Consider the following 24,010-nt stretch of genomic DNA (forward strand, 5'->3'; position numbering starts at 1 on the left):
TGGTTATGTTTTTCACCTTGGCATTATGTTATGTCTATTAAATAACAAGATTTTTTGGCATAGTATATGTCTCATTATGCTATTGCAAAATGGCTATTATCATCTGATGGTCTAGTGGTTTTCTGTTTATTGTTTATACTGTATAGCAATTGTGCCTTTTTCTTGAACCTGTAAATTGCATTGTTTAATTTTTATTTTGTAGTCTATGTTGTTGTAGAGAAGTAGAGCAGAAAATGCTGGGTGCTTAAGATGATCCCATTTATGCACACAATCACTCAAGATGGATCTAGTCGGCCCCCAAATTCCACAGATATTAGTGGCAAATACAAATATCTGAAGCTGACATAAACATGCATACAAAATATTTTCCCGCTAACTGGCCAGAACTTTCATTTCCTGCAACACCACAATATCTCTACCTTGTTCTGACGTCTCTTCCGCTGGATCTGTGTTGTCTCTGCTGGTCTCCAAGCCTACTCCCCTCCACCTACTCCTTGTCACCCAAACAGGTTGCTAGGAGATGGAGGAACTTGGGGACTGCTTGAAGTGACAGAGGTCCAGCAGAAGTAGCCTGGGAGTAAGGCAGAGGGACTGTGATGCATAGGCAGGGAAGGGAGGTATGGACTAAGGCTATTGCTGGGAAAGGAATTGGAAAGCCGGAGAAGGGCGAAAAGGATGAGACACCGCTAATGCACCAATCCTGATAGAAATAGGACCTTTTCTAGGACTTTTCTAGCTTAGGTTACAGTTAAGTGGCAGCTACAAATTTGTGAATAATCAAATCCCTCAACATTAAATCAGTGAAAGTTGAAGGCAGACTGTATGATAGACGATGGGTAATTAATTATTATTGAAATCAGTAATGTAATGAGCCTCTACTTGTCTAGCCTACTAGTATTCCACCAAGTCCTGCGATGTCACTGTGCTTCCTCAATTGTTGGCTACCACTTTCTAATTATGAAACTTGAAATACATGGATGTCATGTCATATTCTTAGTATTTCTAGGGATGGAAGAAATTTAAGTGCTACACTTCTTTTTTTGAATCTCCCATAATACCTAGTGGTGAGATAATGGGATTAGGCTATGAATCACTATCAGTTGCCACCCAACATGCATTTTGAATGTATCAAAAGAGAATGGGTGTCAAACAGTAACAATGCTGTACTTCAGTGGTATAATTTATTAGGATCCTTTTATTTTTAAATAAAAAAGATTATCTATAAATGCAGGTTTTCTTCACAACATCAAAGAAAAGTTGTCTTATCTAACAATAAAAGCAATTAGGAGAATGCTTTTTAGTTCCACGTATAACCGCCTATGCTTCTTGTTGACGCATTACATTGTGCTTCTTCTTTCTAGTGTGCATATTTGCCCCCCACACTAGCGTCTGTTATAAAACAGTACAGAATAAAATTAGGTCACTTCTAATTATTGGGAATATATCCAATGCAACAATATTCACTCTGGTTTGGGAAATAACAGGATGAAATAATATGGGCTAATGATTGAGGCAGATTAAGTTCCAGGTTGTAAAAATTAAGAGATATCCAACTACAGTATTTGTAATAATAGTAATTTCGTTCAAAGGACCTCCAAGGTTGTCAACATGTCAAGGATTATTTTTAATCTATAGCTGAGTGGCTCAAGACAAGTAATCTTGAGCTGGTGGTATTTTCTTTTGATCCTATGACTGGACACATCAAAAGCAAAAACATAACACTTTCAATAGCTGCATGGGGGAGGGAGCTTGTGTACAGGTTGAGTACTGAAGATCAAGGAGTACCATACTTTTTTACTTGTGAGTTCTTTGTATATTCAACTCTGTATATATATATTTAAAATCTGTAGCACTTTAACAGTATTTTTTTTCTTGGACCTATCCTTCTTTATCAGCTACTCTACCTTCTCTTTCTTTCTTAGGATTCTTTGAGATTCATTGCTTTGCGCACCAGGAGTTAGTTCGGTTATGATTTTGAATATGTATTTGTGTTTCCCGTGTTCAGGGACAGCAGGAATGGAATAGAAAATTGAACTATTCTATTCAGACTAGTTAATGGCCATTAGTTTTAACTTTTATATTTATTTATTTATTTATTTATTTACCACATTTATGTCCTGCCCTTCTCAACCCCAAAGGGGACTCAAGGCGGCCTTACAAAGGCAACAATTCAATGCCATATATTAATCCATCAGCAAATAAACAATAACATTAAAACCAAACATATTAAAAACATAGCATTAAAACATCAATTAAAATCACATGATCCAAATTGTATTCCAGGACCAGTCCGAGTCATCAATATACTAATTTGTAGTCTCATATTGCACTACTGTTACTGGCCAAAGGCCTGATCCCAGAGCCATGTTTTCAGTTTTTTTCCTGAAAGTCAGAAGGAATTGAGTAGATCTAATTTCACTGGGGAGGGAGTTCCATAGGTGAGGGGCCACCACTGAGAAGGCCCTGTGTCTCATCCCCACCAGTTGCACTTGAAAGGGGGGTGGGATCAAGAGCAGGGCCTTCCCTGACGACCTTAACCTCCGAGGTGGATCATAGAGGGAAATACATTTGGATAGGTAACTTGGGTCAGAACTGTTTAGGGCTTTATAGGCTAAAGACAGCACTTTGAATTGTGCTCGGAAGCAGTCTGGCAGCCAGTGGAGCTGACATAATTAGTATGGTTATAGATCTCTGACTAAATAGTATGCAGGAGAAATTGTTCTTTCAGGTATATTGGTTGCTACACAACGCCTGTTCAAAGAAGAACTTTCTCCATCAGCAAATTTTTGGCTATGCAGTTCTGCTAATGCTTTCGTAATGCATATGTTTTGAAGTTGTCTCATAGTAACTACATTTTGAGAGGAACTAGTCACATTAGTAAATTCAATTTTGGAAAGTTATTGGATATTCAGGGATGGTAATGCTCTTTTGAATTATTTACCTGGTTTCTTTGGAATTAAGGAATGCCTAATTGATTGGATTTTTCATGCTTTTTTGACTGCTAAAAGATGAATCATTTCTTACTGGAAAGATCATTGTGATCCAATGACTAGAAGAACTAGTGATGCTCACAACATTTGAAAGAATGATGTATAGATAAAATTGGCAAATAGACCTTTAAATAAGCTTTCCAATGTTCTAAACCCATTATGGGGATGGGTTCAATACAGTTGATAATACTTCAGATTTTGTGTTTTAAGGTTTGTTCTCATCCCATTGACATGGAAGTCATCAATCATCACTACCAGTAATGCTCAAGTGATGTACAGACATGATGGGCTAATTTCCATCAATTTATTCCCAATGTGATCTAGCCATATATTGGTTCATGCAATAATTTCTTAGCTAAGCTGCCTTTAGTTCTGTGAGCTGTATTGAACTGTCTGCAATTTCTTTGTCCAAATAACACTATCCTTATTACATGTTCCAGATTGTTCTTGTTTTTGTGTGCATGTCCGCTTAGTCACAAACTGCCTTGCATATTAAATAGACTTATAGTGCTGAAAGTGTTTTCAACATAAGCAGATGTCTTATGTTTGCCTTTTATGCTAGTGTTGAGGTGGTTGTATTACAAATCTTATGCATTGTTTTCTTCTCCATCAGTCATATAGTCTTGATGCTGGCAGATGATATGGCCTGCAACCCACGAAATCCAAGCCCAGCTACTGTGTTTAGTCACAAAAACATGGAATTGAATGTCTATGGAGATGACGTGGAAGTGGATTACAGAAGCTATGAGGTACTGAGAGAGTTCAGAAAAGAGCATTACCACTTGAAATTGATTATTGATGGGATGTCCATTGAGAATGTGGTCTTCACCACCATCTCACTTTGTTAGTAAATTGCCTATCCTCTAGACTCTTAAAAGTACTAGATCAATAAGCATGTCAACGTATTTTTGAAATAAATAAATGTGATTTTGAAAGAAGCTATTCAACTACAAGCATAGTTCTCTAATTTTAAATTGCAGGACTGTTATATTGAAATGCTTGATAAAGTGGTAAGAAATGATGTTGAGGGTTGAAAATATGTAGCATTTGTAAATATTAGTGTTTATTGGCATGTGAAGTGTACTTTATTAAATATCCTTCACATTTCACAATTATGAGTAAGTGTTACAGCTTTCAAGATTTTGTCTCATAGGAACATATTATATTAGAAGCCTTATGGTATGTTGTTGACTTGAGACTAGTCCTGTTGCATTTTCTGTCCCTCATTTCAAGGAGAGGAAGTAGAATTTTTTTTTTTTACCGGAGCCCATTAAATCACATCTTATCATGCTGACACCATTTTGCTATAGCCATATGATATTAATTTTGGAAATAAGTTTAAAACTATTGCATGTGTACATCAGCTAAAACTTTTCTGACTTTGTCATTTTGGATTAAGGAACTCTTTGTCAACTTTAACATTTTTCTTTGTTTGTCTGCTGAATTTGATTCTTTTTCTTTCTAGGACATATGCCAACGGGTTATTTGATAAGCTTGAGTTATATTTTAAATAATAAGCTTAAAGGATTTTAAATACAGTTTATTTTTTTTAAAATAAGAGGAGTCAGTAATTATTTTAAAATACAAGGAATAATTAATTGATACGAACTCTTAAGCTTCTGCACTTGTTTTGGAAAAATGGAAATTTGGGAGGGAATAAGTCTTAAGTTAATTGACTTCTCTTGAAGCAAGAGCTAAAGTTATTGTTCTGTAGAAGGAGAAAGCTGAAGTTCATTCAAAATTACATACAATGTGAGGAAGTAATTTAGTAATAAGAGCACTTTAGGCATCTCAGGGGCTCCGATAATAAAGCATTTACCCAGCTAAATTATTCTGGACACATTCAAAGTTAATGGGTGAGGTGTATGTGTCTTGAATGTTACAAAGTTCCCTAAGAAATTAAGAAATTGTTCTAATGGGCACAGCTATAAAGTTTCACTATATCTTTTGGAGAAATTGTAAATATATTTTCCATCTCTGAATAAACATCTTGATGTATGGATCAAAAGATGTTCTTCTGTAGGAAGAAATTTACAGAATTGATCTGTTATGACGTGTGTGTTGAGATTTTGAATTCAGGTAATCGCTGTCACGAGCCTGATTAAGAGAGCATTTTTGAGCCTCATAAATCTGTATTCAGGCTTAGCAGATGTGGTTTTTTCATAGAAGTTTTTATTCCCATTTGCCACCCAGATGGACAGTCTTTGATCAAATGTTCCAGCCAGCAGAATCTTAATTTCCCTGAGTTTTTCCCCGTTTTTCAAAACTCTGAAATATATTTATTAACATTTTGCCATGGTAACACATACTAATGTTGCTGGGTAGGCAAATGCATAAATCGGTTCCCATAGATAAAACCACAAAATGTGACAGGTGTTCACATTAATGAAGGCACATTAAGAGAACGACGGTATTGTTAGGCATGTGCTAGATATTGCAGACTTCTCTAATAAATATTATTGTTCCTTGGTAAGAAAAAGGTATGCAAATAATTGGGTGAAAAAAAATCATGTCTGAAGATAAAAGAAATATTGGAATGGAGTCTAGTCTATTGATCTTTTAATGAACTGTACTGGGCATTTGTGCATGTTTGACAATTATTTCCAAGAAATCTGTTTGGGGGTATTACATGTACAGATGGCATGATAATTAGGAAAGGTTTTTTTTTCCCTCCTGTGTTTAGGTTACCGTGGAAAACTTTCTGAGAGTATTAACAGGCAGAATCCCAGCAAGTGCACCTCGCTCAAAGCGTCTTCTTTCTGATGACAGAAGCAATATTCTGATATATATGACGGGTAATTGTATTTTCCTCAGCACATCCCATAGTAATCACCAAGATATGTTTACACAATCTACCACACTGGCCTATTACATTATGAGCTGTATATTTAATCTTTTTGCATGACTTCACCTCCAAATAGGTTTCGCCAGGCTTGAGAAGACAGAAGAGTGATGTTAGACTAATGACAAAAAAACAAGATGACAACCCAGTCTGCTCTGTTTTTGTCAGGTCACGTCATTGGCTGAACACACCAAAAATCTAGAAAAAAGTATTTAGACAAACATTTTCATTATACTGATTGAAGCACAGAAGCTTTCATGTAGCACATAGCCATCAACTTGTTAATGTGCATAGATAAATATAAGCAGTGTTAACAACAATTGCTTGTCCATCAGAACCTATTGCTTATATAAACTTTGTTAGGATAACTAGCTGGCCAAAGGCTGATGTTTATCCAATTAACTGACTTCAAAAGTTTTCTACTCCAGCTGAGCATCTTTTATCTTTATTTACATTTCAACTACTTTACAATTGAATAGAACTTGCTCATGACAGGTCATCATTTGAAGAGGGAGACTAATGGTGACTATTGATAGATAGATAGATAGATAGATTTTTCGATAGATAGATAGTTCCTTATCATCTCATTAATTCAAACCTATTGAACTTCCTCCCCAGCAAAATTAGATTAGCCCCCTCCCTCCTGACCTTCAGGAAAAAACTAAAAATGTGGCAATGGGACCAAGCCTTTGGTCAGTAACTCTGAGCAGTGCAATAAATGATTATGAAATAATACAATGACAACTGGAATAGCCCTGGATTATGATTTGGATTGCCTAATTTTAATGATGATTAACCCACTGCGCCACTGGAGCCGCTGATGGCACAGTGGGTGAAACCATTGAGCTGCTAAATTTGCTGACTGAAAGGTCACCGGTTTGAATCCGGGGAGCGGGGTGAGCTCCCACTGTTAGACCCAGCTTCTGCCAACTTAGCAGTTCAAAAACTTGCAAATGTGAGTAGATCAATAGGTACCGATCTGGCGGGAAGGTAACGGCGCTCCATGCAGTCATGCCGGCCACATTACCTTGGAGGTGTCTACGGATAATGCCGGCTCTTTGGCTTAGAAATGAAGATGAGCACCAACTCCCAGTTGAACACGACTGGACTTAATGTCAGGGGAAAACCTTTACCTTAATGATGTTTTAATGTTTGATGTTTTTAACTGTTTGTATTTTAATGCTCTTCACATTCCACCTGTTTAACCAGTTCATGGCTTGCAGCATGGGTTTTTAACTTAACTTATACAGTCATTTAACGATAACATTGTCAAACATTTTATCAAAAACTTAAAGAATATGACATAAAATAAATGTTTCTTTAAAATATGCCAATTTCTGGGTTTTTTTCCCATAAGGTCATGGTGGAAATGGCTTCTTGAAATTTCAGGATTCCGAAGAAATTACAAATGTAGAACTGGCAGATGCCTTTGAACAAATGTGGCAGAAAAGAAGGTACTCTTTCATCCTTGCCTTTCTGTAACTAAGGTTATTAAAATTGTAAGCATATATACTGTCTTCTCTGATTTATCAAAATGTGATTACAGGTAGCTATTTGCAATTCTCCTGCTTCAAACCATGTATAGAAACTGTATAGAAAAATGGAAATATTAATTTTCAGTGAATGGAGTTATTATTCTCTTCAGGATCCTTTCCTTTGATTTCATTCGCTAACAGTATTGATTTTTTTCATAATAACATCAGATTAAATCGTTACTACTCAAGAGTTGTTTTTCCCATAGGCTGTTGAAAGAAAAAAAATGTTAATATTGCATACAATGACAGAGAAGAGCCTACATTTGCATTTTTAAATGAATGGTTAACAGGGATAATTAGTACAGGTAATTTGCCACTAAAATTAATTAGAGAATTATTGACATCACATAAAAGTGAGAGTTAGGAGTTCTTCAGGCTGAAATCCTGTACACACTTGATTTTAAGTTAATGGGTCTTATTTCTGAATAGCCATGTGTCACAGGGTTATGTTTTAAACCACACTGGTTGCTGAGGAGGGTGAAAGGGAAGAAATTTCTTGTTTCTAACTCAGTAGAGTCAGTGGGTAAAATGCAATCCTTTGGATACTGTTGATCTACAAGTGTCATTGTTACTCACCATTGGCCATGTTGCATAAGAGTCATTGGAGTTGCAGGCCAACAACATCAGGATAGCAGTCCTCAGTGGCACAAAGGGGTAAAACCTTGTGTCAGCAGGACTGCTGACTGAAAAGTCGGTGGTTTGAATCTGAGGAGCAGGTTGAGCTTCTGCCTGTCAGCTCCAGCTTTGTATGCGGGGATATGAGAGACGCCTCCCACATGATGGCCCCTTGGCAGGCCCGTAGCCAGGATTTCGATTCGGAGGGGGGGGGGGGCTGAGTTTTTTCAGGGGGTGGGGTTCAGGGAGGCTGAGTTTAGGGGGGGGTTGAGTCTGAGTGAAAGAGGGTCTAGCCTAGCAAACCTTTTGTATCATTATCCCAATAGCCCCATGCATATGGGATATATTGAGTATGGTGATCAGATCATGATATGAATAAACATAACAGTTTAAATAATGCACCAGTAAGGCCTTTTCGCGAACCACCATGAGAATTTCGGGGGGGGGGGGGGAAGGCTCAAGCCCCTCAAGCCCCCCCCCCCCCGGCTACATGCCTGCCCCTTGGCAACGTCCTTGCAGATGGCCAATTCTCATACACGAGAAGTGACTTGCAGTTTCTCAAGTTGCTCCTGGTATGGAAAAAAAAGGATAGCATCACTTATCCCATAGCTGCATTACAGGGGGTATTTGTAATACCTCATAGTTGGAGGATGGTTAAAACGAATAGTAGTTTGAATAGTAACCAAAATGAAATAAATGTTGTTTTTCTTTCCAGGTACAATGAATTACTGTTTATCATTGATACATGTCAAGGTGCATCCATGTATGAACGCTTTTATTCTCCTAATATAATGGCTTTGGCAAGTAGCCAAGTTGGAGAAGACTCACTTTCAGTAAGTATATAGCTTTCAATGTATTCATTGATGATATCCAGGTGAAGGAAGAGCTTGGAGAATTAACTTTTTTCCCCTCATGCTGACATGTTGGTTCTCAGCTTTGTAATCCAAATAAAATAATAAAAATAAAAATGGACTTTTCCAAGTTTTAAGGACAAATTAAACAGGAGAATGCTGGCACATAATTGGAACTTTTATTTCTTTTAAGTTTGAACGCTAAGTTAAATTAGCATTTTTAAACTACAGTAGAGCATTGAAGGGTAGATTGCTAATGAGAATATACAGAAAGCAAAACTGACAGATTAGTGGGATCAATTTCTTTGATTAGTGGAAGCATTCATAGTTGCTTGTCCATGCAATCCATGCAATGTCAAAGACCAGTAATAGCAAGGACTATTCGTTATGTAACATGTGAATATATATATATATATATATGTGTGTGTGTGTGTGTGTGTTGACAGACATTGTGTAACATAGCTATACATTAATAGAAACTTATAGGGGAGTTGTTTGAGAACATGTTTTTAAAGGACTATGTTTCCCTTAGAGACAGAGGTCCACTTGATTTCTAATTATGAACTTTTACAAAATCCTATAATAATTAATTATATTTAAAGAAAGGGAGAAAGATCTGTTAGCCATTTCAATCATTCTGGAGCTTTAATGTTATTCAGGAAAGGGAGCTTCTTCATTTAGTCATCTACATCAGTATGCTTTTGCTTATTCAGGCTGGAACTCTATACACCAATGGTTCTCAGCCTGTGGTTCCCTAGGTGTTTTGGCCTACAACTCCCAGAAATCCCAGCCAGTTTATCAGCTTGGGAGCTAACGGCCAAAACATCTGGGGACCCACAGGTTGAGAACCACTGGCATACACTGTTATGCATAAGCAAAGTCTGCAAGCATGCTCAACAAAACACAAATGTAACCACAAGCGTTGGAGCCAGAAGTTATAAATAAACTGTGTTACTTCGTTATACACAAGTGTCTCATTGCCTGTGATATAAAGTACAAAGATAAAACAGCACACAGAAAGTCCCAGCCAATATAAAAGAAGAAACTGAATCAGTATAAGGCAGTAAAGAGGTTATTTTTATTAATAAGGAAGTAGTCTCTCTCCCTCGCCCCAGCCTGCTTTTGGCTGATGATATAGTCAAGTTACTTAGGATTGTTGTTGTTGTTGTTGTGTGCCTTCAAGTTATTTCAGACTTAGGGTGACCCTAAGTCTAAAGTTTAGAGTAGGGTGGATGGGTAAATGACCGTAAGAAGGCTACATCTGGCCCATGGTCCTTAGTTTGGGGACCTCTGCCATAAAAGGATAGGGCTTCCAGACCAACTCAATTAAAACTGTGCAAAATGGAGAATATGGAATAGGATGGCATGTGATGAGATAGCCAGAATGCTCAGGAACAGTGGCACCATTTTGTAATCAAAAGTATAATGTACAAGCATTATGTTTACATAGTCCTTTCTTGCTCATTGATAAACATTGTTTTGTAATTGTGTACTCAGTAATATAGCATATCTGGTAAAGCTTGTGATGGTGTTTTCTTTTTTTCAGCATCAACCTGATCTTGGAATTGGCGTTCACCTGATGGACAGGTATACGTTCTATGTCTTGGAGTTCTTGGAAGAGATTCATCCAGCTAGCCAGACCAACATGAATGACCTTGTAAGTACTTGAGATATAAATCTTGTTTGGGTTCTCCTTGCTTTAGGTTCAGATCCAGCATTCACTTGGTTGCATTGCTGTAGAAACTATTATTTTTGACCATGGAGTCTTGGTAACAATGCTATGCCTTGTTTCACTAACATTGCACACAGTAGTTTAGGAAGCTGTCAATCCATTGCAGGTAATATTATCTTTTAGTTTAATTATGGCAAAAATGAAAGACGTTGTGGAAGCTGCAAAATAGCTGTTACAATTCCTGCATTACATTGAAACTCTTATTAGCCCACTGCTACTGTATTGATTATTTTGGTAATGTAAAATTCAAAGTGTTGTATGTGGAAATTAGGAACCCTTGATGGCACAGTGGGTTAAACCCTTGTGCTGCTGACTGAAAGGTCAGAAGTTCGAATCCAGGGAGTGGGTTGAGCTCCCATCTGTCAGCTCCAGCTTCTCATGCAGAGATGTGAGAGAAGCCTCCCACAGGATGGTATAACTTCTGAGGATCCCCTGGGCAATGTCCTTGCAGATGCCAATTCTCTCACACCAGAAGCGACTTGCAGTTTCTCAAGTCGCTCCTGATATGAAAAAAAATGTGGAGATTCATGAAAATCAGTTCTTGACATCTACATATACAATTATTCGTGATGTTTGAGATTTTTGCCCGAGAGACTGGGAAGCTGTTGGATGATCCCATAAAACAGTACTGGGTTGGCTGGATAAATACTCTGATAGAATAAGTCCATGCTCTGATAGAACAAGACTCAACTTTCGTTGTTCACATATTTTAGACTTTTGCGCTCAGAATCCCCAGCCAACCATGGTCAATGGTAAGGTATTCGAGAAATGATGTTTAAAATATACAAACAGATACAGAAGTGGTTGTTTGGAAAAAAACAATTGTTGCTTTAGAATAGGCATGGGCAAACTTGGGCCTTCCAGGTGTTTTGGACTTCAACTCCTACAATTCCTAACAGTCTACCGGCTGTTAGGAATTGTGGAAGTTGGTACAAAACACCTGGAGGGCCCAAGTTTGCCCATGCCTGCTTAGAAGGTAGACCATGCCTATTCCTGAATGTGGGCCACATGTAAAACAATTTGTAGCTGTAAGTGCAATCCTAAATACCAGTTCCTGAAACCAAATTCCATCGAGTTTGGTAGGAACTAATCTAATAAGCATGCTTGGGATTATAGCCTAGGTGCACATTAGACTCTCATGCTTGCATTAATAGTGAAATGTTGTGGCAGATCCGAATCCCCTGACCCTCTACTAGGAGCTTTCTGATGTGTTATTTATGGAACCTTATTTATTTATGATATCAGGGGATCTTGTTAGGGATACCTTTACAGTGGAATGAATGCTATTATTGCACAAATCAAAATAGGCATGAAAGGAGTTATTTTATAATTTGCTTAAGTGAAAGAGATCCCTCTCAGTACTGTGAAATTTCAGAAGATCAAAACATGAACTCACAAACCTTCCTGTAAGGAAATATCCCCCACATTTTGGTCAAACTGTGGCAGGTCTGAGAGAATAATTTTGTCAGAATCACTTGTTTTCTGTGATCAGAGCTTCTGGAAGAAGAAGAAATAGCCTGTTTCTTCACAGCAATGATTTCTTTTCTAAACCTTTGCTTTTCTTTGGGGCCACACTTTTGGGATGAAAGGCTTGGGAAAATTATGCTGGCAGTCCGTCAAAGTTGTCTGGCTCGTTGAACAATGCACTGATGCTTCCCATTCTTCTCTAGATATGAGTCTTTTAGGTAGGCTTTAAATCCTTGTTTGGAACAGATTCTTTAGTGCATTCTGTATATGTGTTCAGAGGCATTCACTGACTAGTCTACAAATTTTGATATTTTTTACCTGATGGTGGTGCAATGGGTTAAACCTTTGTGACAGCAGAATTGCTGACCGACAGGTCAGCAGTTCGAATCTGGGGAAAATAGGTTGAGCTCCCTCTGTTAGCTCCAGCTCCCCATGCGGGGACATAAGAGAAGCCTCCCACAAGGATAGGTAAACATCAAACATCCGGGTGTCCCCTGGGCAACGTCCTTGCAGACGGTCTTGCAGAGGTGACTTGCAGTTTCTCCTAACACGAAAAAAAAATCCCTGATAAATAGAGGGAGAAAAAAAAAAACAATTCAGAAAACGGTTAACATTGTTGAAGGCTTTCATGGCTGGAATCACTGGGTTGTTGTAGGTTTTTTTGGGCTGCATGGCCATGTTCTAGAGGCATTCTCTCCTAATGCCTCTAGAACATGGCCATACAGCCCGAAAAAAACCCACTGTTAACTGATTCTGTCACCTAAGCACTGCTCCAAAACAAGTGATGAAACTGAAGGTTTCTTGCTCTACTCGTGAAGATACCATGGAATTATATGAAATAGAAGAAGGTCAAACTTTTTAGTGGATACATAGTTGAGTTTCCAAAAGATATTTGTAAATCTAGAAAAAAAATCCCCTCTTGGCAAGAGATTCTTGTATGTACATGCACATGCACAGTGCATTCATATCTTACTTTGCCAATTTCAGGTGTGGGCCTTAGTTTAAATTAAGACTTGCTGTGATTTATTACTTCATAAAGTAGGAATAATAAATATTTAAATCTCCAATTGTAATTGGAAAGCAGCTATGCAAAAGCATCTATCAGTACTTTGCCTAAGGAGACTGGTGCAACCTTATAGCTAGACATTAATTTTGCAATAAGTAGCCTACATTGACAGGTTTGGTAGTGACAGAAGAGGATCAGTCACTAATGTTTAGCTCTCTTTCTACCAAGAGAATGAAGCTTATTTTTTTTTCCAATTGCAACCAAAAGTTGGCTTAACAGAATACAAGTCTGGGATATGAATTTGAGAACAAGACATGCACCAGGATTAGAAAATGCCATTGTGAATGATTTGACTGGTACACTTTGTAATCTGTGCAATTACAAAGTGTACCAGTAATTTGTTGTCTTACTTGAAATCAAAAGCAGTTAAAAGTTTGTGAACAACCATCTGGAAAATAGGATGAAGTGCATCAACCAGTTAGGAATTACAGTGCAGAATCTGTCAATGGAGCAACACATTTCAAAACACTTGATTTCAAGTGGCTCTAAATTCTACTTTTTCAATTATCTAGTTGAAACCTAGATATAACCTTGTGTATCCTCTTGAAAATAGTGGGCCTTACATCTGCATAGGATTAGTAGACTACCCTAGCTCACTTCACATCATTAGGATTCTAGATCCTTTGCTTCTAAATTTCCTTCATTGATTTGAAAATTTGAATGTTTTTTTCTTTTTACCTTACCTATGTAAAAAAATATATATTTCTCAATCCTTCTTCAAACTATGACATCTGATTAGTTAAAAATACGATTTTCTGAATTTCAGTAGAACAGCAAATTGTGACTTCTCCAATCTATTAGCGGAGAGAAGTATTCAAAATCTTGGATTTGAGGACTTGAAAGGAAGCATTCTGCAAGTTTGTATTTCATACTAATAGCTGAAATGAATTGGGCTAGACAGTGGAACCGGTTGCTTGCATACTAAGAATGGTTTATGCACCATTGCCCTTCTTGGTTGGAAAGGGGAAATAACTCTAGAAGGATCTGCATGGCATTTTCATAATTTCCTTTCGATTGGAGACAGAGGCCTCCAATCAAGAGAAGGAGTAAATGAGCTCAGCAAGGGGATCCAGCATGACTTGAATCATAATGTTGGAAGTAGTACGTTTGAATTTGGGGACATGGAGATTAATGTACTTTTGTCTCTTTTATAGTTTCAGGTCTGTCCTAAAAGTTTATGTGTGTCTACACCTGGACACCGGACAGATTTATTTCAGAGAGATCCTGAAAATGTCCTGATTACTGACTTCTTTGGGAGTGTACGCAAAGTGGAGATTACAACTGAGACGATTTCTCTGGATCCTAATTTAGCTCCTGAGAAGATCAGGTATAGTGCTGTTTACTTTTCCAAGTTCTCACTTCCACAGCTGGATAAATCATAAAATATGGATGAATGTTCTTGAGTTGGTATGATTTTACCTATATAAGAGAAGGCTGGGAGTCTTAATAACTGTGTTATTATTGCCACAAAGCACCTTCAGATAATATTTAGGATGGCAAGTATGCTTCTCAGGTCCCACAAAAAGGTTGTAAGCCGTCTTGAGCTGCCTTTCTCTACCCCCCCCCCCGCCCCCGGGGTAGAGAAAGGCAGGGTATAAATAAGGTAAATAAATAAATAAATGTTGGGTTTTTTAAATATGGAAAATTTGATGCTGGATGGATACAGAAAAGCCCCCCAAAAGATGATGGGATGTAGTGGGATCCGAAGCAAAGATTTAAAGATTTTAGAAGGCCCAGGACTGATACTGAATAATAAATTGCTGTGAAGATCAGCGAATCATTGGAACTGGTCATCAAGCTCTTGATGAAATGTAGTAAAAAAGGGATTGAGGCATCTGGCAGTGTCTGAACAGGATAGTTACAGGATTATCACTGTGTGTGACTAAGGTACTATCCAGTGATCCACAAAAGTTTTCATGAAGAAGGGAGCTAGGAACTTACTAGGTGGAATGGGAGAATATTACAAATTTGCACTTATGTATAGAGGGTTGGAAAGATTGCAGGGAGAGTTTCCATGTCCACCTTCCTTGCTTGCAGTTTGGAGAATGTGACATACCTGTGTGAATTAAAAATTCAACAACACAATCAAAGCTTTCAAATGCATTGCCATCCCAGTAGCTACAGAATACAGATTTCAACAGTGTGTCGATTTTATTCATGGTGTTGTGTTGCCATCTGTTGGAAAGTCTTGGGATAAACAAGCACTAGAATGAATGGATTCTATAACCTTCCCCTATCTGCAAGTAATTATGCCAGATGTTGCAAAAATCTGCCATATGTTTATAAAATGTCAGCAACAATAACTTTATGGTTTTGCATTTTTGTAATAATATGCTTCTCTTTTGGAAAGTTATTATTCAAATTTTGCAGGCTGGCTGTGAGTATCAATGTTGTAGCATATTTGACTTTTCTCATAATTTGCATGTTACTGTATTTAATGCAGAGATTTTTGTCTCTGCTTTTCTCCAAGAAGTTCAAAATGGTGTGCATAGTTCCTTAGCCCATTTTTATCTTTAAAACCACCCTGTGAAGAAGGTGATTCTGGGGATGATTATAAAGTGAGTAACTCACTGCATTTTCCAGAACTAGTTGGACAGACTGACCACTTGTGATTCTGTGATGGATCCATAGGGATGGACAAGCTAAAGGGCAACCATTCAAAAACTACTCTTGGGGACGGTTGTCAAAATGGACTTCTATAGTTAGTTCTGTTTGCTACTCAAGCATAAGAGTGACACTTCTGGTAAATAAATGAGATAAAAGAGTGAAAGATGTCTCATTAGGTACCAACTTGCTTCATATTGACTGAGCTTGACCAATAACATTTTAAACCATGATTCCTGGTTTGCTTGTTACAAGAAGTCAGAAAAGTTGAGTTCTGTTTTTTCCTCATCCCAGCTTGTGTGAGCGACAGGAAGTGAGGGACAAAGAAATTCAAGGCGTTGTTCAGATGATTTTCTCTTTCTGTGTATTCTTCCAAATCAATGGTTCTCAACCTTTGGTCCTCTGGGTGTTTTAGACTTCAGGTCCTACAATATCTAACAGTTGGTAAGCTGGCTAGGATTTCTGGCAGTTGAAGTTGAAAACACTTTGAGGACCAAAGGTTGGGAACCACTGCTCTAAATCCATTTTCAACTGTTAATCCAAATGACCCATTTGGTTATCTGACACATTTATAGGACTTGACCCCTTCCCTATTTACTTCACCTACACTCAATTCTATATAGAGATGGAGAAAGACAGTGGGCTTTTTGGTACAGGAGGATGATGTCTATTAAACGTGCCATCTTCTCATTTGAAAATAATTTTATCATAGCATAGCTATGTTGGTATGACTATATGTGCTGTTTTTGCATGCATTTGTGTTTAAGAGAAAGAGAGTAAAAAAAGAATCCATCATCTTTCCTACTCCAAATTTGACTATAGAGTCAGTATTATTAATCATAATTATGTTGATTTACACTTCCAACATAAAAGTATAAAATATTAAATCTGAACAAAAAGTATTGTCAAAATTTCATGATAGATACAAAACTCAAGAACAGATAACTCTTTTACAACTACAGATACAGTGGGTCCTTCATTTTCAAGGGGAGTCGCATGCAGGACTTCTGTAAAAGTAGAAAAAATGTGTACAAAAACCCTATTATATTATTTTTACCCGAGTTAATGCCTCTTGAGAAATCTCTAACTCCTCCAGCACGACTCTGTGTTCAACCTCTTTAAAAAGTTGACCATAGAATCATGTTGGAGGGCCTAAAATGCCTAGAGAAGTGTTCACTTTAGGAGGCTCAAGCCTAATTTCTCCAGTAGTCAACTTCTAACAGAAAACCTCGGGATTTCTAGCAAGAACATAATAATCAAATCTGCAAATAATCAAATCCGCAAAATTTCAAGCTGCTAATGTGAAGGGCTAACTATACCCTTAAAGATGATAGACATCTTTGATAAACATTTCTTCCCCAAAATAATTTAACTTGCACTTTAAAGCCACCCGAGCTAGTAGTGGTAGTTATTTCATCTTGTCTTATTAAATCTGATATTTTCGTAGTGTAGGAAGTATTTCTGTTTTCTCTCCTGCATCTCCTGCCGTTCAATTTCAGTGGATTATCCCAAGTTCTGATATTCCAAGAGAAGAACATCCAATAACTTGATCTTTCTTATATTTGATCAAGATTGTGATCTGAAGACACACAATGGGCTGACTTCCATATTAAAAAAATGCCATGGTGCTGAAATATCCTACCCTATCATGATCAAGCAATACTGGAATACTGTGTCCAATTCTGGGCACCACATACCAGCCTGGGAGGTGCCCAGGCTGGTATGTGTCCAGAGAAGACTGACTAAAATGATCAAGGGCCTGGAGAACAAGTCCTTTGAGGAGCGGCTTAAAGAACTGGGCACATTTTGCCTGCAGAAGAGAAGGCAGAGAGGAGACATGATAACCATGTATAAATGTGTGAGGGGAAGTCATAGGGAGGATAGAGCAGGCTTGTTTTCTGCTGCCCTGGAGACTAGAACGCAGAGCAAAAGCTTCAAACTTCTGGAAAGGACATTCCAGCTGAACATTAGGAAGAACTTCCTGACTGTGAGAGCTGTTCAGCAGTAGAACACTCTGCCCCAGAGTGTGGTGGAGGCTCCTTCTTTGGAGGCCTTTAAATAGAGGCTGGATGGCCATCTGTCGGGTGTGCTTTGAATGCAATTTTCCTGCTTCTTGGAAGAGGATTGGACTGGATGGACCACGAAGTCTCTTCCATCTCTATGATACTGTGATTCTAAGTATGCTTGTGCCTGATATTTGATTGATTCTCTTTGTCTGCTTGAGATGTACCTAAAACAATCCATGGATCCAATGTAAAAATAGGAATCCTGACTATCTGTTCTAGGCATACCAGAATCCTAATGACTTTGGTTTTGAGTGACTGCTGGTTTGTGACTGTTTCTGTTTCACAAGTACATTGTTACCTCTGATTCTGCCCCTATTTGGGGATGTTATGATTAACAACACATGGCTGCCATATTTGAAGCTTCTTTAGATTTTCTTTCTTCCACAAAAGCCAAGCATCAACAGTTGGGTGTTGTACACCATTATGTCTTCTGGACCCCAATAATCCAGAGCCCTATCTCATTACAATGTGCAAACTGGAGCAGTTGCTAAGCCAGTGCATATTCTATACAAAACACCATAGGAATCCTGCCAGCATTATATAATCATGTTCATTCGATACAGTTTTTATCTTCCCATTTCATATTGCAGCATTGTCAGTTTATACTCAGTATGGAGGACAATGAATTCTAATAACTTAAATTAGAATATTTCTTTCCCTACTGGATTGTACCTTTTAATCTATTTTCATCAACATTTGGATATATATCTCAAAGATAGTTGGTTTTCACAAAAGCAACAATAGGGAGGAAGAAAAAGTAATCTTAAAATTGTTATTGTAAGACCATTGTAGACTATTTTCAGATCTCCTACACTACCAAGTTTCAGGTCAGTCTGAGTTATTATTTTTTATCCTATGCCATAGCAACTCTTGTTCCTCCCTCCCTTTCTGCTTACAGTAGTGGAACACAGTTCTTCTATCCCCAATCTGTATTCAGCAACTGCAGATTTATTACCATTCATAGTTTGTTCCAATTTTGCAACAAGATTCTGGTAATAACAGGCCACATGGGGGAAAATATATTAGCGCAGTCCTGTCTTATTGAGTTCCGTAAGATTTTCTCCCAGGTAAATAAAGTTGCAGTGTATAGAGATCTTTATGCATCTTGGGCAGCCTAGCAAATCTCGGTTAAAAGCAATCTGGGATTGTTTACGACTGTAGTTCTAACTCATTAAAGCACAAAAATTCTATCTTGGGACTGTACCAGCTTTCTTAATGTTACATCTTTGCACCTTCTTGCTACAGCCCGTAAATTGTGTAACCTCCTGAGAAAGAGTGTATTACACTACATGATGTTATACTGGATGAGGAGAGCTGTTCTTCATTAAGCGGTACTGTTGATATCAATATTTCATCACTGACGTGAGCCTCGGTGGGTGTATATAAACATTGCCTGAAGGTATATGTATGTCTACTGTGTTATGCAGTATAATAAACACATAAAATATAATGCATGAGATTATAATAGGTAGGAATAATTCTTCTGAGAGAACTAATATGCCACTGCGGTGAATGTTTTAAAGATAATATGCTTACTTGATTTTGAATGTATGTGGAGTTTGCATCCCTACTATGATTATTTTTGAATTTTGTATTTCCTTCTAACTGGTTTTCACTAGTTTATACTGGTGTTACAGAAACTCTGACCACATGCTTCTTGAATCTTCCTACAGTATAAATAATATTATGGGAGCGGGAGCTTATTCTTATAGCATTTATCTCACTATAATACTATCACTTCGCTTAGCAAATGGTGGCATGGCAAGAGAGGAAAGGACTCCTTTTTACTCAGTTTTTTCTGATTAAGTTTTCTCAGACTTATGGCAACCCAAGAGTTATTTAGTAGAAGTTTGGTATTGCCTTTCTCTTAGGCTGAAACAGTATAACTTGCCTAAGATCATTCAGTGGGTTTCCATGACTAAGAGGGGATTCAAACACTGGTCTCTTAGCATCCTAGGAAGCCACACAATAACTACTATGCCATGGTGGCCCTACTGGTGACCTCTATCTACTACTGTTTTATTTCCTTTCGCAAAAAGCTCCTCATGTCACTAAACAAATTGTGAAGATCTTTGTTGGCTCCATTCCTTGAATTATGCTATCTTGGGACCTGGAGCCCCCAGAGGTGCAGTGGGTTAAACCTTGTGCTGACAGGACTGGTCAACTGACAGGTTGGCGATTCCAATCCGGGGAGTGGGGTAAGGTTCCGTCTGTCGAGCTCTAGCTTCTTATTCAGGGACATGCGAGAGGTCTCCCACAGGATGGTAAAACATCAATCATTTGGGCGACCCTTGGGCAATGTCCTTGCAGACAGCCAATTCTCTCAAACCAGAAGTGACTTGTAGCTTTGCTGCATAAACTTCCAGTCCATGCTGGACTGAAAGAAGTATTTATTTATTTATTTGAAATTTTTATATCCCGATCTTCTCACCTCCGTAGAGGGACTCAGACCGGCTTATATCAAGGATTCAAGGCTACTAATACAAGTTAAAACATCACACAACAATACAAGATTAAAATACATATAGATAAAATACATATATACCAAATCACCAAGGTAAAATCATGTTCAACTCAGTCCGCATATGTGGTCACTCACTTTGGTCTGTAATCAGTCTCAGCCATTATTCTGGAAATGCTTCATTCCATAACCAGGATTTCACTAGCCTCCTGAAGGACAAGAGGGCAGATCTAATCTCGCTCGGGAGAGAGTTCCATAGCCAAGGGGCCACCACAGAGAAGGCCCTGTCTCTCGTCCCCACCAAACGTGTTTGCGAAGGTGGTGGGACCGAGAGCAGGGCCTCTCTGGAAGATCTTAATGTCCTTGATGGTTCATAGGGGAGAATACGTTTGGACAGGTAAACTGGGTCGGAACCATATAGGGATTTATAGGTTAAAACCAGCACTTTAAATTGTGCTCGGAAGCTATTTGGCAGCCAGTGGAGCTGGTGCAGCAAGGGAGTTGTGCACTTACTGTACCCAGTTCCTGTCAGTAGCCTGGCTGCCAAGCGCTGGGCTAAATGCAGCTTCTGGGCAGTCTTCAGAGGCAACCCCACGTAGAGAGCATTGCAGTAATCTATACGGGATGTAACCAGAGTGTGGACCACCATGGCCAAGTCAGACTTCCCAAGGTACGGCCGCAGCTGGCGCACAAGTTTTAACTGTGCAAAAGCTCTCCCGGCCACCGCTGAGACCTGGGGTTCCAGGCTCAACGATGAGTCCAGGATTACTCCCAAGCTGCAGACCTGAACCTCATCAAGAACTGTACCTATCCATGCATGCACACTTATGCACAGCAATTCTTAGATTGCACATTGTGTCTTTAACAACTGTGTCTGAATCTCTGTCTATGTGAGCGATTGGTCTTCTAGGGTTTGCTCCACCATGTGAGGACACTAGAAGCCCTTCTTTCTTCTGCCTTTCTGGAGTGAGTGGCAGGAGCAAACCCAGTCTATGAGAAATTTGTACTTCATATGCTCTAAATAGAGGTTACCAATGTTCCTATTTCATTTGTGTCAATTTCTGTAGTTCTGTAGCAGGAAGGAGAGTTCTCTGTAGCAGAAAGGCTCTCTTTCAGAGGAATACTGCTTCTTGAATGGTGCATTTTACAAAAAAAAAAAAAAAAACCAAAAAAACCCTACACAATGATATCTAGACCACGTTTTGTTTCCATGCAAATTTAGCAGCACTTTCCAGGTCTTTGAACTATACATTTGCTTTGCTGAGCTGTGAATTTTATTCATGTGGTACATATCATTTTCTCTTGGATGTATTTGTGTGTGTGTTCAAATTCTGAAAGGGGTCTGTAGGGAATAGCATATTTTAATGCTTGTCTTAGATAAGTTTTTCAAAAACTTTAAATGAGAAGGGATTATTTGATCTCTGTAGGAAAGAGCTGGAGCTTTGTAATAATTTTCAAACACATTATTGTAGAATTTTAAAAATAGGCTTCAAAGATTGCCTTTTGATGAAATAACTCTTCATAGCACAGCTTGAAGGCATGTATTGGTGGAGGGGATTAGAATGGTTCAATCTTCGTTGGTGACTTAAAAACACAGTGACAACAACGAAGTGTCTGAAATCATCAGAATGGAGATCAAGAAACAGAAATCTAACAGTGGCATTCCGTGTAATTCCTATATGTCCAGTTATATTATGGGATTGCACTGTGTGTTTATTTTTATGCATGGTAGGATACTGGGGAAGTTCCATCACCCTGATAGACTTCAGCCCTCATCCATATATATTAGGCCTGGGTAACAACGGAAAAATTTGTTTCTAAAATCGATTCGTTTTTTGGGGTTTTTTGCGTTTCGATATTTAAAAGAATTCCGATTTTTTTTAAAAAAAAAAGTTCGATATTTACGAAATTTCGTAAATGGTAAAAAAATTACAAAACAATAACAAAACAATAACGAAACAATAACGAATCGATTCGTTAATGGCGGACGCGACTGCGCAATACGCTAAAAAACCTCCAAATGGGACAGGGGGAACTTCTGAAGCTTCCCTCTCCCTCTGTTGTTGACTGTTGGTGTGATATTATAATTTTTTTCACTAATTAAACAAAAAACAACTATAAAACTTGCCCCAGACATGCGGAAATAATAACGAAACGACCTCAAACCAATAACGAAACGAATACATAACGAAATACGAAGCATTTACGAAATGAATTGAAAAATTCGTTTCGTTTTTAGGTTGCTCCAGAATGGTTCGTTATCGCTTCGTTAACAAAAAAAAACCACAAAAAACCCCGAATTTTTAACGAATTAACGAAACGAAACCGCCCAGCCCTAATATATATATATATGTATATATCCCTCATGTCCAACTTTCGTAAGTGCAAGTCAGGCAGCCCAGTGTATGCAAACTGGAGGAGACACCTTCTTTTTCTTCAGTTTTTTTCCCATTTGAGTCAAAGTTTGAACCTGATATCAGACTGTAGTAGCATAAAAGACTGTGTGGTGTAATCTGTTGCAACAAAAACTATAAAAAGTCTTTTGGCACTTTAAAGACTAACAGATTTGATTTGGCATAATCTTTGTAGAATTCAGCCCACTGATGCATTTGATGAAGTCGGCTGGAATCCATGAGAGCCTATGACAATTAAAACTTGTTAGTTTTTAATGTGTCACAGGGCTTTTTGTTAATCCAGAAGAAAATATTCACATAGTTTCTCTTCTAAGAAAGTGTGAGAGAGAAGATGTTAAAATGTTAGCGGCATCTAAACTGGGGGCATTCTCATGTAACTCATAATCATGTTTCAACGCAGTGATATCTATTTATATTCTTCCAGAGAGCGTTGAAGCGGAGTTCCGCAATGACTTATTATAGACTTGTACTGGCTAGGATAGTGAGGAATACATTCCTACAACCTCCTAGATGTCCCTTGTTCCAACTGTTTTCTTGGTTTTATGGACTGATTTAAACAAATCAGCCCATGTTAGTTCAATACTATAAACCTGAATGGAGAAGAGTGTAAGATATGAGTGTAAGTGCTCTCCCACTTTTTCACCTTCTAAGAAGGAGAAATAAACCAGAATGAAATTCCATTTTGACGGATTCCTGATTCATTTAGCTGGAATCATGCCCTGGTAGTACAGTAGGTGGCACAGCAGATTAAAGTGCTGAACTGCTTAACTTGCTGACTGAAAGGTCACCGGTTCAAATCCGGGGAGCGGGGTGAGCTCCTGCTGTTAGCCCCAGATTCTGCCAACCTAGCAGTTTGAAAATATGCAAATGTGAGTAGATGAATTGGTACCGCTCCAGTGGGAAGGTAACGGTGCTCCATGCAGTCATGCCGGCCACATGACCTTGGAGGTGTCTGTGGACAACGCTGGCTCTTTGGCTTAGAAATGGAGATGAGCACCAACTCCCAGGGTCGGACATGACTGTACTTAATGTTAGGGGAAACCTTCACCTTTACCTATGTCTTAAAATAAACTCTAGTCAGTTGTTAAGCAGATCAGTGAGGATCCTGGATTGTCTTGCTGGCTTTGGTTTACCTGGTTAAAGATCATAAGAACAAAAGACTTCGTATGGACTCCTCTCTGCCTGGGCACATAGTGCTAATGAACTGTTTATTGTGATCTGCGAAAAGAGTCTTTGAGTGGTCTTCGAAAGAGTGAGATGTTAATGTTAATAATAATATGTAAGGAGCATAAGTAGCGCCTTTCCTTGTTTTCTTTCAGATGCAGGAATAGTTAATTAAGAAAACATGCATAGAAAGCAAAAAACAA

The 24,010-nt window shown here is 38.3% G+C and overlaps 1 protein-coding gene across 1 annotated transcript in view; it reads left to right on the forward strand.

Moving 5' to 3' along the window:
- PIGK (phosphatidylinositol glycan anchor biosynthesis class K) overlaps positions 1-24,010 on the forward strand; it is a 157,877-nt gene that overhangs the window by 19,199 nt on the left and 114,668 nt on the right. The window contains exons 4-9 of the mRNA XM_060773754.2: positions 3,604-3,739; positions 5,674-5,785; positions 7,190-7,286; positions 8,698-8,815; positions 10,380-10,490; positions 14,253-14,425. Of these exons, the coding sequence (XP_060629737.2) occupies positions 3,604-3,739; positions 5,674-5,785; positions 7,190-7,286; positions 8,698-8,815; positions 10,380-10,490; positions 14,253-14,425 (747 nt within the window). The remainder of the gene's footprint in view (positions 1-3,603; positions 3,740-5,673; positions 5,786-7,189; positions 7,287-8,697; positions 8,816-10,379; positions 10,491-14,252; positions 14,426-24,010) is intronic.

The sequence above is a fragment of the Anolis sagrei genome, chromosome 4 (genome assembly GCF_037176765.1).
Source record: "Anolis sagrei isolate rAnoSag1 chromosome 4, rAnoSag1.mat, whole genome shotgun sequence".
Taxonomy (NCBI): domain Eukaryota; kingdom Metazoa; phylum Chordata; class Lepidosauria; order Squamata; family Dactyloidae; genus Anolis; species Anolis sagrei.